General features: G+C 54.2%; 1 protein-coding gene across 4 annotated transcripts; it reads right to left on the bottom strand.

The window, feature by feature from the left end:
- Positions 1-4,228: 4,228 nt before the first annotated feature.
- Positions 4,229-13,610, bottom strand: SLC11A1 (solute carrier family 11 member 1). 4 transcript variants are annotated; one of them, XM_007187909.3, is made up of 15 exons: positions 13,326-13,606; positions 12,674-12,807; positions 11,707-11,829; positions 11,291-11,410; positions 10,250-10,356; positions 9,737-9,807; positions 9,331-9,398; positions 9,001-9,156; positions 8,244-8,402; positions 6,758-6,847; positions 6,511-6,630; positions 5,944-6,093; positions 5,415-5,488; positions 4,848-5,001; positions 4,229-4,709 (listed from the first exon to the last, which is right to left on the bottom strand). In XM_007187909.3, exons 1-15 carry the CDS (start codon positions 13,330-13,332, stop codon positions 4,599-4,601), a joined length of 1,644 nt encoding a protein of 547 aa, XP_007187971.1. In that variant the 5' UTR covers positions 13,333-13,606; the 3' UTR covers positions 4,229-4,598. The 4 variants fall into 4 exon arrangements, with proteins under 4 accessions (XP_007187971.1, XP_057407699.1, XP_057407698.1 ...); XM_057551716.1 differs by lacking the exon at positions 4,848-5,001 and having other exon boundaries at positions 13,326-13,610; XM_057551715.1 differs by lacking the exon at positions 5,415-5,488 and having other exon boundaries at positions 13,326-13,610.
- Positions 13,611-18,838: the final 5,228 nt, after the last annotated feature.

Here is an 18,838-nt window from a genome sequence, read left to right as displayed (position 1 = left end):
TGGCGGGCTAGGAGGCGGGCCCGGCCGGGTTCCTGCAGCACTCCAGGGGGCGTCGCCTCCCTTCCTGCCGCCCGCCCGCCTGCGGGGCCGAGCCTCTGCGGCTGCGTGGCAGGGCCGGCACCCGGCCCACTGTTCTCCCGCGCTGGGCGGCCAAGGGACAGGGCCCGCCCGGAGCGCCCACGCCCGGGAGTGCCCCGAGGGCGGCGCGGCTCCACCTCTGCACATTCCGAGGGTCGGGGGCTGGCAGCTTCTCGGTTTCCTCATCTGGGAAATGGGGTAACACCGTCTAGTCTGTAAAATGGGTCTCTCCGGCGGTCTAGGGGCCATCTCGCAGGGAAGTCGTGAGCGTACAAAGACTCTTTGCTACCTTCAAACGGCTGTGCAGATCCACACAATTAGGCTCTTAACCTAATTGTGACCTAACCATGACCGTCACCACCTACCGCAGTCTCGGGCCCCTTCCCCTAAACCCGGAGTTGTAGGGCGTGGAAATTCCAGCTGTCTGCCCCGGGATGCCCCCTGCCGACCTCTCCCAACCGGCTCACCTGGCGCCCGGCCACGTCCACTCCAGCCACCTGGCTTTCTCGCCAGAAGCCAAGCGCCTCCACGCCTCAGGGCCTTTGTACATGCTGTTCTCTCGGCCTGGAATGCGCTTCCTCCGACTTCTCACAGCCAAATCCCACCGACCTCGAAAAAATGACACCCCCTCCAAGAGGCTTTTCTAGGCCCCTCCTCTACTCCCCACGCCGGCCACGATGTGACTGTTGGGCAGGGGGGAAAATCAAGCAGCGGCCACACACAGTGGGGCCCCAATCCCTGCGGGCTCAATGCCCAACCGTGGGGACCACAACGTCAACTGGAGGACCTTGAACACCCGCTCCACCTGGATCTGTGCAGACGCACCGGCGGGCGCGGGGCCCGCGTTTCCACGCAGATTCTTCACGAGGGAAACTCCCGTGTGGTGCGCGGTGAGGTTTGCGGGTGGGTTTTTTTTTCCTGTTTATGAAGTTCTTTCCTTTGCCATTACTATTTTGTGTTCACGTTTAAAAAATATTCATAACGCCAAGCCTTGACAAACACGCCTCAGCATTTCCTTACCCCGCCGGGCGGGGCGGGGCGGGGCGGGCGCGTCCAGTCCCGTCCAGCCGCTGGGTGCTAACGCGGCGCACGTCCTCCGGGCCGGGCGGAGGGGGAAGCCGGAGGGCGAGAGGCCCCGCGAGGGGAGCCGCGCTCGCCCGAAGGCGCGCCAGCTTCGGGGCTGGGCACCAGGGCGGGGAGGAGGTGGTCAGAGGCTGTGAATCCTGTGGACTCCACGACACCCCCCTTCTGCTACTGGGTTAGCCAAAAAGTTTGTTCGGGTTTTTCCGGAACATCTTACTACGCCGCCGGCCGGCTGCCATCATTGTATTTAATCACGATAATCGCCAACTTGCGGCGAGCGCTTAGTCGGGCCCCCGCTTTGGCTGCGCCTCTCATCTCATTTACTTCTCAGAACAACCCGTTTTTTAACCCATTTTATAGATAAAGAAACTGAGTCCCGACCAGCGAGCGACTCGACCCGCCCTCCGCCGGGGGCAGAGGTTGGATTCCGGTCGCTGCGCCGAGCCCCCTCCCCTTCGGTACGGCCCCAGGGCGGGGCCTCGGTATTCTCTCCGGATGCTCAGCTGGCGCCGACCCCAAAAGGAAATGTGCGGCGGAGGGCTGGGTGAACCCCTGGCCTCGCCCCTGGCCTGAGCAGGGCGGCTCGCCTTCCGCTCCCGTCGTCTTTTCCCTCTGTGAAGGCTGGAACCTGGCCGACTGTGCCACTGAGGGTCAGGGGAGCTGACGCGGGGATAGGGCACTGGGCAGCACTGCTGCCACCCTCCCGTCGCTATTCCCTGCACCTCCTACCCCTAATCCCCCCCCCCCGCCCCCCCGCTCCCCGCCATCGTCTCCTCCGAGCCTTCGCTGGTGCGGGTCTCCTCCCAGCGAGACCTGCCCTCCTCTCATGCTCAGCGGTGCACTTTCCGCCGGGGCGGAGTGAGCCCGGACGTCCGTGCAGTGCGGGGGTCTGGGGTCTGTGGGGACAGAGTTGCTGGTGGAAGCGTTCTGTAAGGTGGGGCGGGTTCTTTGGGTTTCTTCAAGAAGGAGGGGAGTCCACACCCAGCTGCTCTCCCTCTACCCTCTACTACAGCAAGTGGGGAGGTCGCCGTACCCGCATAGTTTATTTTTATTTGTTTCATAGGTTTGCGCCCCAGGACGGATAAAGTCATGGGGACTGTGAGTCGAGAAACACTAGGACTCAGCCGGGGTCCGTCTGGCAACCATGGACAAGTGTCTTGTTCACCCAGCACCTCAGCTTCCTTCTCTGCCAAATAGGGTTGGTAAGGGTCCAACCCAGGCAAGTGGGTAGGGGGAGTGCCGAGCAGAAAGGCCGGATGCCCTCCTACCAGGCTCTGAGACACAACGTGGTGCACCTTCCGACACAGCGGGGTGGATGCGGAGTGAGTCAGGACGCCTGTGCAGTGCCGGGTGTGGGGGTCTGTGGCGATGGAGTTGTGGGTGGAAGCCTCTGGGGAGAGTAATGGTGTCAGGCCACTCCCAGCCTGAGGGGCTTATGAAGCATCTAGTTAGATCTGAACCTGGGGGCTGGGAGGACCAGAGCTGCTGGGGAGGGAGCAGCCCTTTGGGAGGCGTCCCTGTCTGGATATGACTGACCTTGGCCTGACTTTAGCACTAACGCCTTACCCAGGCCCAGAGCAACCCTTAGCTGGCCCTTTGGTCCCCTCCCCTCCTCCCCTTCCTTTACCCCAAGTTCTAAGCTCTGGGCTTGACTATTCGTATGACCAGCCTGCCCGTTCTTCTGGGGAACTCCCAACAAGGTTGCAAATCTCTAGCTTTTGCACACACTGACCCCCACCCCCGCCCCAACTCCTGGCATGCTCATCTACCCCTTGACTGCTCTCCCTCTGCCTATTCGGCTTTCAAAATATTGTCCAGGAGTTTCTCTTCTGTGGGTCTTGCCTCATTCTTTGCAGGTGTGCCTGACGCACACTTCCGATCCTCAGTGTTTTGTTGTCATTTACTTAGGTTCCCCCCAACCCTGTGTGAGCTCCTAGAAAGTTGACATCTTTAATTCGAGACTGTGCCTCCGTTCCCCACGTCTAGCACAGGGCTGGCGCCCAGCTAATGCCTAGAGAATTGACCAGAGGGGTGGGCAGGGGGTACAGCTGGGGGCACCTCAGGGAAGCAGGAAAGGGGTCTCCCGTTTCTCCGCTACCTGGCCCCCATTCATCCTTTGAGTTCGCAGGGGCCCCATCTTCTCCAGGGACTAGCCGGGAGAAGATTGGGCGGCGTTCTAGCCCAGGTACCTCTCCGCCGTTGCTCGGGTGAGCCAGACCTGTCCCATCCCCTCCCTCTTAGAGGGCCCCACTTGTTTCGTTGCCCTTTTAAGAAAGAGGAAATTCTTCTCATAAACAAGTGCCTCAACCAGAGCGCGGAGCCCAGCTGCCTGCCCCGCCGCATCCCCGGGAAATCGGGGGTGCTTCCAGGCACAGCGCCCACGCCAAGCTCAATCTAGGGAAAAGGGCTGGCGGCCCCTCCTCGCCGCCGCTCGCCACAGCTCCGGGGCTGGGGTCCGAGGGACGGGAAGAGGCAGGAGGGACTTGGGGGAGCCTAGAAACAGCCCAGGGAGCGTCTGTAAAGTGCAGTCCCTTTAAGGGGCGAAAGGGCGCCGGGCCGCTCCCTGCGGCCGAGGGGGTTCCCCGCCCACGGAGCTCACCCCACCTTCCCGCCTGGGCGGATTCCGAGGCCCCCGGGCGCGAGGCCCGAGTGACAGCCTCCGCCTCTTTGGAGGCGGGGAGTCCCGGCGCTCGGGTTCGTCCCTGCCCCTAGGGGGAGCTGGGAGTCAACGCCCAGGGAGCGTTAACTGCGCGGCGTGGGAGTCCCGGCCGCCTGGTCCCCTGGGGAGATGGCAAAGGAATTGGGCCTCAGAGGCATCGACTCTTGGGTTCCTTAGGACTTGGCGCCCGAAGAGGGGAGAACCGCGCTTCTGTTTTACTGCCTGGAAAAGGGGTTTCAGGTGGAACAGAAAGGCTGAGGCCACTCCAGCGAGAGTAGGAGCGAGGCAGACCTTCGGGGAGGGGGACTATTCTTGATGGTTCAGGGATTTTGTGCTTTCCTGTTTCCGTTTCCCTGCTCTTTTGGATAAGAAGTGAATTAGCATTTATTTATCATTTTCAGACTCTATTTTAAGTACCAGCTTGGAGCCTGTGTCCCACCCCCAATTGGGTTGGTCTGTCAGGTCACTCCTATAGGTGCTCAATAAATACTTTAGGAATGATTTTTTTTTTTTTAAGTCTCAAGTGCCAGGCTCTGCGTTAAAGTGCTATATTTATGTCCGTTGCAAGGTTGGTGTCCCCATTTTATAGTTGAGAACACTGAGATCTGGAGGTTGATCACTTGTGCAAACTAGGAGACAGCAGGTCCCTACAGAACCAGGGTTGGCCTGCTTCCAGAACTCCATCTTGCTGCCTCCACACACCGCCCCCGCCCCCCACTGGTCCAGCAGGCCAGTCTGCCCCACTCATTCCGCCCTCGGCCGTGCCCTGGGTGGGAGCTCATCCAGAGGTCTTCTCCTCCTGATCCTCTTCAGGAAGCCCATACAGAAAGTGCTGGTGGGAACCGTGGGCCAGACGGGTGGCTCCATGGGTGATGAGACAGGTCCAGGCCTGGGGGAGTGGTGACCGTGAGTAGGGGAGAGGACAAGACCTTTGGGGAAGCCCCGGTGCATCCCCCCTAAGCCCTCCATCTGTTGTCTCTTCTCCTTGCCTCCCCCATCCCCAAGGCGCCCGCTGACCCAACAGTACCAGGTAGGTGGTGAGGCCCAGGTAGACTGCGGCCAGCAGTGCCACAAGGCTGAAGTAGGCAGGGTGGGGTAGGCTGGGCAAGTAGCTGACCACAAAGTAGAGGTTGATGGCACAGATCAGCACCATGATGGAAGAAGTGCAGGCCTTGCTCACCCTTGGGCACAAGAGGGAGGCTCAGGATTGGCTGCATCTCCTCCAGTGCCCACAGCCAGCCTGGAGCTAAGGTGGGGGGTGGATACACAAAGCCAGCTTCCCAGGGCTGTGGGCCCTGGCGCAGACCCCTGGCCAACTTCTGCCTCCTGGGCCCTCCAGGCACCACACTGGCAGGATTTGGCAAAAGCAGAGTCTGAGGTGAGGGGGAGGAGCTCAAGCTCTAGAAACAGCCCCTGGCCCAGGATTCCAGTCCTGGCTCCTCCACTTGCTAGCTAGCTGTGTGACCCTGGGCAAGTTTCTTAACCTCTCTGACCTTATCTGGATAGTGGGAATAATGGGAATTCCTACCTCTTGGTGGTTGTGAGGATCAAGTGTGGTAATGTAAGTCCAGTGCTGGGGTTGGGGAGTACTCACGGGCCATTGGTAAACTCCTGCATCAGGGTGGGCATGCTGGTGAACGTGAGGATGGGCAGCACAGCGAAGGGAAGCTGGGGAGAATTGGGAGGAGGGGGCTGAGGGACCCTGCCCTTAGAATACAGTAAGGAGGGGAGGAGCAGGCCGGGGCTCCAGTCACCCTCTGCCTCACTGTGCACCCTTGGGAAAGTCCCCTAACCACTCTGAGCCTCAATTTCTCCACTTCTATGCCTTCCAGGGTTGTAGGGGCTCCAAAGCAGGAGAAAGTGTTTGGGGGCTCTGGCCCCAGGCTGCCTGAGCTTGTATCCCAGCTCTGCCACTGGTCACTTCATGCATCAGTTTTCCCATCTGCAAAATGGGGATAATGGTGGTTCCTACCCCCTGGGGTGGCTGTGGGGAGTACATGAGGCTTGTAGATAAGGTGTGTTTAGAATAGTGCCTGGGAGGTAGGGGAGGCTCCGTAGGGGGATTGCTGTGGTTCTTGTTTGGCTCCACAGGGGGAAGGAGGTGATAGGGCCCGTGGGCTCACCAGCAGGCTCTGCAGCACGTTGAGCAGGTCGTTGAGGCCTGACAGGTCCCGGAGGTCCCTGAAGACTGCCACGAGCATGGTGGGCAGGATGGCACAGGAGCGAGTGAGCAGGACTCGGGCGAAGCGTGACCACCGCAGCTTCAGGAAGCCCTGGGGGGTGGGGTGGGCACCTTAGTGGTGGGGTGCAGGACTGCGTTCCAAGGGAGGGACCCTCTATCCTCCCTCAGCCCATCTCATGCCTGGAGGAACACTCTGTTTTTTCCATCTTTGAAATGGGGGCAGCTCTGTCCATAGTTGGTGGTGAGGGGATAGATGGGGGGAAATTAGGGGGGATTCCCCTCCCGCAGCTGATTGCTGAAGACTAAACCGTGTTGGAGAAAAGGCTCCTATTAGTCCTGGGTCTGCAGTCTCGGGCCTCACCTCGCTGAATCTGTTTTCTCATCTGTAAAGTGGGGCTTATAAGGGCACCCGTTGGGCTGCCTTAAGGATCAAGGAAGCGGACGTCCGAGACCCGAGTAGTGTGCCTTGTCCTCAGACCCCTGGCGCCCCGGCCCGCCCCAGCCCCACCTCCATCACAAACTGTCCCGCGTAGGTGCCGGTCATGGTGGAGCTCTGCCCGGCGGCCAGCAGACCCACCGCCCAGATGTAGAGGGCTGCGGGGCCAAAGAGGCAGCCCAGGATCACGCCCTGGAGGGAGGGGTGTGGTCAGACCCATGGACCCGCCCCTTCTCACGCAGGCTCTGCCCCTGAGGTGGGCGTGGCGAGGAGCCCCGCTGGGTAGAGCCCTTCCATGCCCGCCCTGCCTCGCGCTTACTCCTTGGTAAATGTCCACCGCCACTGTAAGGTTGTTCGTGGGGAAGATCTTGGCGTAGTCGTGGAGGCTGCTGTTAGCACAGACGTTGAACTGCGGGCACCGGGCAGTAGGAAGGAGATGTGAAGCGCACACTCAGTGTTAGAAAATCAGACCTCCAAGCCTCGACCAAGGGTTGAAAACTGGTGGCCCGCGGGCTGCATCCAGCCAGACATATTTTGTTTGGCTAACAAATTTTTTTTTCTTTAGTGTGAATTGGTTGACAACATTTACAAATGAGAAGATTTAACATGAGACCCTGGTTTCCAGCTGCTCTTGGATTGTAAGAGCTGGCATTACCACAGAGAGACAATTGGCTGTCAGTGACTCAAGCTGCCCCACAGGCCCTTCTCCCTTACATGGGACCCACTTCCCACAGCTCTGTGACTCGGCTGGTCTCAAAGGCAATGTGTTACTGCGGTTTGCCATCCTATTTAGACCTCTCTCCTTATGCTAAGGAGCAGAGACCCAGGGAGGGCTATGACCTCACAAGGTCACACAGCAAGGCAGTGGCAGTGCCCATGTCCCCGGAGGCTTGGCCAGTCTGTCCCATCCCCACCCAACCCTGTCAGCGTTCAGTAAGCGCCCAACACTGGCTAGCAGTTGTTAGAGCCTTGGGACAGAGACTCACTCAAAAACTAAGACAGGCACAATCCCAGATCCCAGAGAGCCAGGGAGGAGCTGGCCGGCTCCTTAGCTTTCAGAGTCCGCTCAAATGTCACCTCCTCCAAGAGGCCTCTCCTGACCACCTGGCCTAATGTAGTAGTCCCTCCCTCACCACACCCCCAATTATGTTTCATCACCCCCTTTATTTCCTTCACAACATCGTTCATATTTTCCTTTGAAACCGATCAACTGATTGGTTGATTTGTTTCCTGTTTGCTCACTGCCTCCGAATTTAATCTGCAAGAGAGCAAGGTCTCTGTATCATTGACTGCTGTATCCCTAGGGCCTAAGACACTGGCTGATACATAACAAATGCTCAGTAAATCTTTGCTGAATGAATGACAGTTTATCTACTAATAATGAAGACTATCACTAGAAACTCAAGAAAAGAAATTGACTGCCTGCATATTCCTAACCCCATGCTCATGCTTAGGCAGACACCCCCTCCCAGAATGCCCTCCCTGCAGTTTGCTGGGCAAATCCTGCCCATCCTTCAAGGCGCAGCTGGAATGCTGGATCCTCCAAGACTCAGCTCCTCTCCCCAGTCACCTCCCCTGGACGTCTGTGCCTTGTAGCCCCTGGCGTGGGGCTGACCACATGCAAGCCTACATGTGGCGTGTCTCCCCAGTGGGGTGGGGAAGGGGCCCCCAGCCAGAGGCCAGGGTCGCAGACTCCCTCCCCTACCAGTGCCTGGAATGCAGGACAGAGACTCGAAGGGCTTAGCTGCGCTGTTTGGAGCCCCCAGCAAAGCCTGAAGGGCATGTGCGTATGGGGTGTGCCTCACCGCAGCCTGGTTGGTTTGCTGGTAGAAGGCTTGCCCAAAGACAGCCACAACAAAGAGGTTGATGAAGAAGGAGACAGACAGGGCGATGGCGGCTTCAATCAGGAAGTACATGTTGGCTTCTCGGATGTCTGCCCGGCGGGCCCGGTCTATCTCTCGAGACTATGAAAGTCAAAGGGAGGGAAGCACCAAAGTCCCTCAGAGTCATCCCAACATTCTCTACCCTCACACCTCTACCTATGTTCCCCCCAAACCCCAGTACTTTCTAAAGCCCCCTACATGGCCGTCTGGGATAGGCCTTTGTTTCTGCCTCAGGGCCTTTGCACTTGCCAGTCCCTCTGCTTAGAATCTCTTCTCCCCTGGTCTTCCTTCCCATCCTTCATGTTTCAAAGGCCTTTGCTGACTCCTTTTCTAAAGAAGCCCCCTCCTCAGTCATTCTCCATCATACTTCTCTGTTTTGTTTCCTTCAGAGCACCTTTCACAATCCATTTCTTTCCTTTATTGTTTACTTGCGCATGGTCTGTCTCTCCTACTAGAATGCATGCTCTAAGAAGGCAGAGGACTTATCTGTCTTTTCATCACTGACCCCCAGCTCCCAGCACACAGCAGACCCTCTATTATTATATATTGAATAAAGAGTGATTCACTTCCCTCCTAAATTCACAGTTGGGAGCCAAAGGGGCGGGGCTCCAGCCTTGGGGGCGGAGCCAGTGTGGCTCTTAGGGAGAGAGCATGTCTCCCTGCCCTCCAGTCTGCTCACCTTGACCAGGGCTGAGTGCAGGTAGATGTTGTGGGGCATGATGATGGCGCCAATGATGCCCACGGCCTGCAGCAGCTCGGGCTGGCCGCAGCCAGGGCACAAGGGCAGGAACAGGCCCCGAAGAAGTGCTCCCTGAGCAGGACGTGCCACCACGTACTGTGGAGAGGAGCCTCGTCAGGCTCCGCTCCACCCCTGAGCAGCCATTCTCACCCTCCACCCCAACCGTGGCCGCTAGGGAGCATGGCTAAGGTCCGCTCCCCCCCTCCCCTCAGGCTCTGCAGGGGGCAGAGTGGGGTGGCCTTGGTGTGGGGACATGGTACGGCTTCCCACCTCATAGCCGAAGGTCAAGGCCATAATGGTAATAAGAAATCCAAAAAAGGCTTCCAGCTTCCGCAACCCTAGGGGGAGAACAAAGGGGCAGAGCCAAAAAACCACAATTGTAACATAAGCAATTATTAATGGCTGGTATCTTGAGCACTTTGTTCCAGGCACTGTGCCAAGCGCTTAACATATAGTGCTCAGTGAAGCCTCGCCACAGCCCTGTGGCCTCTGTGCCATTATCCGCATGTTATAGATGAAGAAACAGAAGTCTAAGTAACTTGCTCAAGGCCATACAGTCAGAGTGAGGTTGCTAGGAGCACTTCTCCCAATTCAGCAGAGCATCAATCAGCTCCTACATTCATTGCCAGTCCCCCCACCCTCGCCAAGTCCCCTATGGGATGAGAGGCACACCCACCGTAGTTATCGAGGAAGAGGAAGAAGAATGTGTCCACGATGGTGATGAGGACACCACCCCAGAGTGGGATTCTGAAACCAGAGTGGCCTGCGTCAGCCCCGCCCGGTCCAGGAGTCTGGAACTCCCTCCTCAGGGCTGGAGACCGTAGAATGGGGCCTCCCGGGAGCAGGCACTCAAGTGGCCCCAGACAGCTAAGGGAGAGGGGAGTGGGAGTGTGCTAGAGACGGGAAAATGGCGCATACACGCTAGGGAGGGCCAAGCTGTGTGGAGGACCAGCACGGTAGGGAGCTTGGGGCTGCAGTCCTGAAGGCTGCATGGTGCTCACATCTGGGTGATTTGAAACAAGTCACTTTACATAGCTGGGTCTCCATTTCCCCATCTGGCAAATTGGGCAATAGCTCTGAGTCAGAGGTGACTGGAGGATGAAGTGGACGCAGGGAAATAGAAGGCCTGGGGAGGAAGAAGCAGCTGTTCCCAGCCCTGGACTGAAGAGCTGGGGCCCCTCCGGAGTACCGTCCAGCTGAGAGCAGATTGAATGCAATAGCTGTGCCAATGACTTCCTGCATGTCTGAGCCCACGATGGCTAGCTCGATGGTCAGCCAGAGAAGGATGCGTGGCACCTAGGGGGAGGTAATCCCGTCATTAAGCCTGGGCCAATTATTTGTCTGTTGTCTCAGCCCTACACTGACTGACCTTTCTGTACCTGGCTCTATACTCCTGGGCTGGAAGCCTGCAAACTACATTTGCAAGTCGGCCTTGCCAGCGGGCTTCCAGTTAGGTTTTCATGGTGTAAAATTAATCAACAGAAACTTCAATTAAATAGAGTCGGGATATGAGAAGGGGAAGCTCCCACGCCCTGCGAAGATAGCAGAGCCCAACAGGAAGAAGAAAGACTCCTCTTCATTCCCCGGCAAGGACTCAGCCACTGAAAAGCCATGGACTCTTTGTTTACTATCGGCCTCCCAACTTTCCTTTCCCCTCCATAAAAGTGTTCTCCTCCCTTTGCCGTGCGGAGACTTGCACGTGGCTCCCCATGGCTGCAGACTCCCCAGTTACGATTCTCTGCTGATCCTGAATAAGCCCATCTTTGCTGGAGAAATATCTAGCAGTCTATTTGTTTTAGGTCAACAGTAGGAAATAGGTAAAGGAAATGGAAAGGCAGGGAGACATCATTTTTACCCCCCGCTTCTGGAGCTGGCACCAGCAAGGGCACCAGGCTATACGGGCTCCAGTCAGCAGTGGCGGCAGTGTTTCTAGAAGCTTGGCAGCGAATGATGATCCCTGGGCTCCTGTCCAGCAGCTTTCTGATCTCTGGGTAACACCTCCTTCCCTTGCTCCTTCAGCTCTTTCAACACCTTTGTGACTACATCCCTGCATTAGATACCTTTGAAATATCTAGCGGCGTAATTTCTGTTTGTCTGCCTGGACACTGACGACAGCCAAGTCCCCAGTGTCCACCGCAGCCAATGATTATCCCAAGCCAATGCCCACCTGCTTTTCACCTTGGGCAAGTCACCTCTCCAGGGGCTTCCTGTCCAGGTGCACCAAGCTCACCTTAGGGTAGTAGAGATGGCAGACCTCGCCCAAGTCCTTGCCTGTCACCACGCCCAGCCGGGCAGCAAGTCGCTGGCAGAGCAAGCCCAACACGGTGGCCCACAGCAGTACCCAGAGCAGCTGTGAGAAGCCAGGGAGAGACCGTCAGCCAGAGGGACCAGTCTCTGATAAGCCCTGAGCTGCTGGGACCCTCTAACCAAGGACACCCTCTGGGGAGCGAATGGGGGAGACAGAGCTAGAAGAGTCCCCCCACTCCCACAGGGCTGCCTTGGGGACCCTTTTGTGGTCCATGTGAACTTAACACCTGTTCCCAGGAACACTGGCCATGCATGCCCCTCTGGGGAAACGTGGCAAGCTGGGGGTCTCCACCCACTTAGCCTGGTCACCCCCTCCCCACCGTGCCCTGACTCAATCACTTTGAATCCAGCCACAGCCCCAGCCTGAAGGTCCGACTCGATGTTTCCTGGGTCCAGGAAAGCGATGCTCATAAGGAAGCCGGGCCCCGTGAAGGCCCACAGCTTCCGCAGGCTGAATGCGCCCTGTGGAGGGAAGTGGAGTGAGGGGTCTTGGACACAGGGTTGGGGACAGATGGCCGTGGCCAGCCCCCAGGTGAGCCCCTCTGGGCTCATGGGCCCAGGCTGGCCAGCCCTGCCCTACATTCCCCATTCCTGGAGCTGCCATCCCGGGGGTGGGGGGGGGTGGGGGGGGTTAGTGGAGCACAGGGGGTGGGAGGAAGTCGGGATTTGCTGAGTCACGGCAGATCAGCTTTCTGGATTGGTCAGGTTCTGTGGTCTACACTTGACCAGCCTTCCTCAGGCAGGCCCTGAGTCAGCAGATCCTCAGAGCCCAGAGGGGAGCTTTCCTGGGTCAGGCCTCCCTGGGCCAGCTCCTCCCTGCCCAGTCCCTTCTCAGACCACCGGGCCTCCTCTCTGGAGCCCACTGAGCCTAGGGTCTCCCCACCCCTATTGCGGGGGTTGGCCTGGCAGCCTGGGCATCTGCTAAAGATTCTGGGAATGCAGGGTGATACTCTCTTAGAAGTCAGCCGGCAGGCTCCACATCTCCCGAGGCCCTTGTCTGCGTCCTTTCCTTAAATGTTACAACAAATCCTTGAGGCTCCAACTGGAATTCACCCCAGGTCCCTTTCCCTTCCTAGGAAAGCTGAGATTCATCTAGAAAGCTACTTGGTAATTTTTAGACAAATATTACGTGCCCCAGCTAAGCACTGGGGACAGAAGCAGGAAGGCAGCAGTTGCCATTGTCCATCACTGCTGCTCAGAGCTGGAAGGGACTTGCCATGGTCTGCAGGAGACCCCCCTCCCCCTGTGAGATCCCATATGATCTTGTCCATCCTGAAAGACCCCAGGAAGTTTCCAGCATTCTCACCGGTTCTGCATCTGGGATGGGGATCTTCTTGCTCAGGTAGGTCCCTCCGGGAGGCTCTTGCTGTAACCCTGGGTTGGGTGGGCTGGAGATGGAGCCATATCTGGTCCTGCTGAGCTTTGGGGGGCCCGTGTCACCTGCAAGGGGCCCCATGAGCCTTGGTGAGTGACCTGCCTCTTTCTGGTGGCCCAGGATTAAAGCCATCTGTCCTCTTCCCCCACCTCCTCTTGGCAAAGTGGAGAAATGAATGTCCAGCTGAACAGGAGGCCTCCTTGACTCCCATCTTGGGTCCACCGCCTCCACCCCAGACCAAACATTACAGAAGATGTGTGAGAAGCGGGGCCTTCAGGATTACCCTCCTTCCATGTGAGTGCAGAGATTCCCAGACCCAGATCTCTCTCGTCACGGAGGATGTGGAGAGGGACATGGGTTCTGAGGAGGGAAAGCTGGCCCTGCTGTGTGTGCCCCTTGGCCTCATCCCTGCCACCTCCAGCAGCCAAGGAAGCTCCAGGAGCTCCAGATCCACAGAGATGAGGCAAGGAGGCACTCTGCCCTTGGGGATGTGAAGAACCCAGCCCCAGGCTGGTGTCCTTGCCCCCCTGACTCTCCCCCCCCAACCCCCATTCAGGCTCTGTCCCTGGAGGGGGCCACTCACCTGTCATGAGGACCGCAGACTCAGGCACTCTGCACAAGTGGTGTTCTGGGCAGCCCTTCTGGCCACGCTTCCTCTCTGGGTGCTGGTGAGTGCGTGAGTCCACACCCTCTCACCCATCCTCAGCTGAGCTGGGCTGTCCTCACACACACGGAGCATTGTGAAACACTTTCCAAAGGCAGAAGTGGCCGGCTCTAGTGGAAGGGTCTGGGTGACCACAGTATGGTCATTTTTTTCCCCTCCTGGCCTGAGTCCCACAACTCCTCTGGCTCCCTTCCAGGCACCCGGAGTTGTGTGCGTCCCAAGTTAGCTCTGATTTCAGACACTTCCTGCCACTTGGGCATTCATGTCTAGATCATGTGACTGCCCCCTGCCTTCCCCTTCTCTCACCCTGCACAGTCAGACCCTTCTTTTCATTCTTTTTTTTTTTTTTTTTTTTTTTAAGGATTTTCTTTTTTTTAATTAATTAATTTATTTATTTTTGTCTGTATTGGGTCTTCGGTTCGTGCAAGGGCTTTCTCCAGTTGCGGCAAGTGGGGGCCACTCTTCATCGCGGTGCGGGGACCGCTCTTCATCGCGGTGCGCGGGCCTTTCTCCATCGCGGCCCCTCCCGTTGCGGGGCACAGGCTCCAGACGCGCAGGCTCAGCAATTGTGGCTCACGGGCCCAGCTGCTCCGTGGCATGTGGGATCTTCCCAGACCAGGGCTCGAACCCGTGTCCCCTGCATTAGCAGGCAGATTCTCAACCACTGCGCCACCAGGGAAGCCCCTTCTTTTCATTCTTGAGTCCCATGGCCAGTGGTTGGCCTAATGGGAGGAAGGGAATTCTGATGCCTACCTCGACCTCAGTTTCCCACTGAGTGCCTCAGAGGAAAAGACCTTCCAGGCACGGCCACAGGGACATGCACTGAAGATTCAGGCCAAAGAGATCCTCAGAAGAAAAGGGCTGGAATTCTGGTCCTTGTTCTGCCACCGATCCACTTGACATTGTCACCAGATCATGTCCTGTCTCTGATCTTGTTTCTTCTGTTAAAGGAAGGGCTCAGACTAGCTAAGTGGTTAAAAGTTTAGGTGTCCAAGGAGGCCAGGCAGGTAAGATGAACTATGAGACAGGTTGGGAATGAGAAAAATAGTGCCAGCTCTGGACTTCCCTGGTGATTTAGTGGTTAAGACTCCCTCCGTGCTTCCACTGCAGGGGGCACGGGTTTGATCCCTGGTTGGGGAAGTTCCGCATGCTGCCGCAGTGCAGTCAAAAAAAAAAGTGAAAAATAGTGCCAGCTCAGTGCTGAATGACAAAAGATGCTAAGCCTCAGTTGCCGGGGTGGGTACGGTAATAGGGAGTGGTGGACTGTAGCAAAACAAAGGTCATAAACTCTGTCTGAAGAGGGCAGTGCTTACAGAGTTCCAGCCAATTGTCATGTGGAAATGTGGATCCACTGTCACCATGTCCTCTGACTTGTCAAGGATGCTGGAAAATGTATGCAACATATGCCAGGCTAAAATTTTTTGAAAATATTGTGTAATCTAAACATACATTTCTATGGGCTGGATTCCACTTGAGGGTGACCAATCTATAACCTCTAGACCCTTACAGCTCCCAATCTCTTCTCCTTGCCAACTGCCAGCTCCTTTATCCCCCCACTTACCTCCCTCAGAGTTTTCTCCCTGCCATGCCCTGTAGCCTTTCTTTTCTGCTGAGAAGATTCAGACCTTGAATTGTCATGGGGTTTCCAACTCCAAAGTCTGCGACTTCAGGACTCAGAGAAAATTGGGACTGGTTCTCACATCCAGACGTGATCTGGGATATGATGTATCCCCATGTTGAGTCAAAAACTTGAGCCAAAGCTTAGGAAACTAGGGTGGGGGGAGGCAGCCAATTTCCTGGCTCCTGGATGATTGAAGAGGCTAGAGGGACAGGAGAGGTGTGGGTGTGGGTAGGGGGCTGAATGGTGGGTCAGAGAGGAGGAAGCAGCACTGGGGTTTGTCTCTCACTGTGCAATCCTGTTGCTCGAGGTACGGTCACCATCCTTGACCTCTAGGGTTTACACAGGTTTGCAGTAGCTACCTTGGACTCACGTGGTGGTGGCTGTGGGGTGGTGCTGGGGTAGGATGCTGTGATGGTTTAATTTTTTGTGTCAGTTTGACTGGGCCATGGGGTGCCCAGTAATTTGGTCAAACATTCTGGGTATGTCTGTGAGGGTGTTTTTGGAGGAGATTAATATTTTAATCAGTAGACTAAGTAAATCTGATTTCCCTCCCTAATGGTGTATCATCCAACCAGTTGAAGACCTGAAGAGAACAAAAGGCTGAGTAAGGGAGAATTCTCTCTCCCTGAGGACTGCTTTTGAACCAGGACACTGATCTTCTCCTGTCTTCAGACTTGGGTTGGACTAGAACTTACACCATTGGCCCACCTGTTTCTCAGGCCTTCAGACTCGGACTGGGATTATATATGCCATTGGCTCTCCAGCTTGCAAATCTTGGGACTTCTTGGCCTCTATCCTCACATGAGCCAATTCCTTATTATCTATCTATCTATCTATCTATCTATCTATCTATCATCTATATTTTCATTGGTTCTGTTTCTCTGGAGAACCCTGACTAAGACAGATGTCTTCCTCTTTGCATCTTTTGTGGGGCCTTCCCTGTAGTTAGGAACTCGGTGAGTATAACTGATTAATGACTGATCAATACCCTGCACAACCTCTGCCTTACAGAAGAGGCAGTATGTGTAATGGTTAAGATCAGAGGTTTCTGGGCAGAGTGTCTACATGAGCCAGAGCTCCAGAAATCTGCGTAGTGGTCCCCTCGGATCTGGAGTTGCTGCTGAATACTAAACCCTGCATGCGTAGGGTGAAATTGCATGAAGCCCAATTTGCTCAAAATGGATCACAGACTTAAATGTAAATTTAAAACTGTAAAGCTTTTAGAAAAAAAGTAGGAGAGGGAATTCCCTGGTGGTCCAGTGGTTAGGACTCAGCGCTTTCACTGCCGTGGCTTGGGTTCCATTCCTGGTTGGGGAACGAAGATCCGCAAGCCACTTGGCGAGGCCAAAAAAAAAAAAAAAAAAAATTGGAGAAAGTCTTCAGGATCTAGGACTCGGCAAAGATTTGTTAGACTTGACACTTATAAAAGCATGATTTATAAAGGGAAAAATGATGAATTGGTCCTCATCAAAATTAAAAACTTTTGCTCTGTGAAGGACCCTGTTAAGAGAATGAAGAGACAAGCTAAAGATTCAGAGAAAATATTTGCAAACCACATATCTGACAAAAGACCAGTATCCAGAAATAGGGAAATCTCTTAAAACTCAAGAGTGAAAAACCAAACAATCCAATTAGAAATGGGCAGGGAGTTCCCTGGTGGTCTAGTGGTTAGGATTCGGTGCTTTCACTGCTGTGGCCCGGGTTCAATCCCTGGTCGGGGAACTGAGATCCCACAAGCCTCATGGCGTGGTCAAAAAAACCAATCCAAAACAAAACACCAAACAAAAAAGAGATGGACAAAAGTCATGAACACACATTTCACCAAACAGGATGTACAGATAGCAAATAAATATATGAAAAGATGTTCAGCGTCATTAGCCATTAGGGAAATGCAAATTAAATCATAATGAGATATCACTACACGACTATCAGAATAGTTAAGATAAAAAATAGTCACAATACCAAATGTTGGTGAGGAGGTGGAGAAACTAGGTCGATCACAGATATGTTGCTGGTGGGAATGTAAAATGGTACAGCCACTCTGGAGATAGTTTGGAAATATCTTTAAAAATTAAAGATGCAGGAACTTCCCTGGCGGTCCAGTGGTTAAGACTTCGCCTTCCAATGCAGGGGGTGTGGGTTCAATCCCTGGTCGGGGAGCTGGGATCTCACATGCCTCACGGCCAAAAAAAACAAACAAACATAAAAAACCCCATAAAGCAGAAGCAACATTGTACAAATTCAATAAAGACTTTAAAAATGGTCCACATCAAAAAAATCTTAAAAAAAAAATTAAAGATGCAACTACCATATGATTCAGCAACTGCACTCCTGGGCTTTTTTTTTCCCCAGAGAAATGATGATTTATGTTCACACAAAAATCTGTACACAGATTTTTAGAGCAGTTTTATTCATAATAGCTCAAACTGGAAACTACCCATACCATCCTTCAACGGGTGAATGGTTAACCAAACCATGGGACATCCATACCATAGCATATACTATGGTACTCATACCATATACTATGGTATACATTTATCCCAGAGAAATTAAAACTTGTGTTCATACAAAAACCTGTATATGAACGTTTATAGCAGCTTTATGTCTAATAGCCAAAAACTAGAATTAGCCTACATGTCATTCAACAGGAGAATGGTAAAACTAACTGCAGTACAAACCACGGATTACTACTTAGCAGTGAAAGGAACAAACTACTGATACACACAGTAACTTGGATGAATCTCCAGGAAGTCATGCTAAGTGAAAAAAGTCAATCTGAAAAGTTTACATGGTTTACTATTACATTATATAACATTTTTTGCAATGACAAAATTCTGGAAATGAAGGTCAGATTTACTACTTTTTTCCTTTTACTACTAAGTTGCAGCCAGTAGAGGTGGGTGAGGTCGGCGGTGGAGAGGGATGTAGGTGTGATTCTGAAAAGATAACTTGAAGGATCCTTGTGGTATTGGAACTGTTCCGTATCTTGACCTTGGTGGAGGATACACAAACCTACACATATGACAAACTGAACAGAACTTAATACACACACATGAGTACAAGTAAAACTGGGGATATCTGAAAAAGAGCAGTGGATTTTGTCAAGGTCAATATGCTGGTTGTATTTTTTAAATTTTTTTTAATTTTTGGCTGCATTGGGTCTTCATTGCTGTGTGTGGGCTTTCTCTAGTTGCGGCGAGCGGGGGCTACTCTTCGTTGTGGTGCACGGGCTTCTCATTGTGGTGGCTTCTCTTGTTGCAGAACACGGGCTCTAGGTGTGCGGGCTTCAGTAGTTGCAGTATGTGGGCTCAGTAGTTGTGGCTCATGGGCTCTAGAGCACAGGCTCAGTAGTTGTGGCGCATGGGCTTAGTTGCTCCGCGGCACGTGGGATCTTCCCAGACTGGGGATCGAACCCGTGTCCCCTGCATTGGCAGGCAGATTCTTAACCACTGAGCCACCAGGGAAGTCCTATCCTGGTTGTGTTGAAAGTGGAGATTCAAACAGATACTTGTACACCCGTGTTCAGACCAACACTTTTCACAATAGCCAAAAGGAGAAAACAACTCAAATGTCCATCAACAGATGAATAAATGAATGTGGTATATCCATACAATGGAATATTATTCAGCCTTAAAAAGAAATGAAATTCTGATATATTGCTATCATATGGATGAACCTTGAAAACATTATGCTAAGTGAAATAAGCAGTCACAAAAGGACAAATATTGTGTGATGCCACTTATATGAGGCAAATTTATAAAGACAGAAAGTAGAATGATAATTACCAGGGACCAGGGGATGAGGGGGAAAG

The sequence above is a fragment of the Balaenoptera acutorostrata genome, chromosome 8, assembly GCF_949987535.1.
Source record: "Balaenoptera acutorostrata chromosome 8, mBalAcu1.1, whole genome shotgun sequence".
In the NCBI taxonomy this organism is placed as follows: domain Eukaryota; kingdom Metazoa; phylum Chordata; class Mammalia; order Artiodactyla; family Balaenopteridae; genus Balaenoptera; species Balaenoptera acutorostrata.
This window is presented reverse-complemented; position numbering and strand designations above follow the sequence as displayed.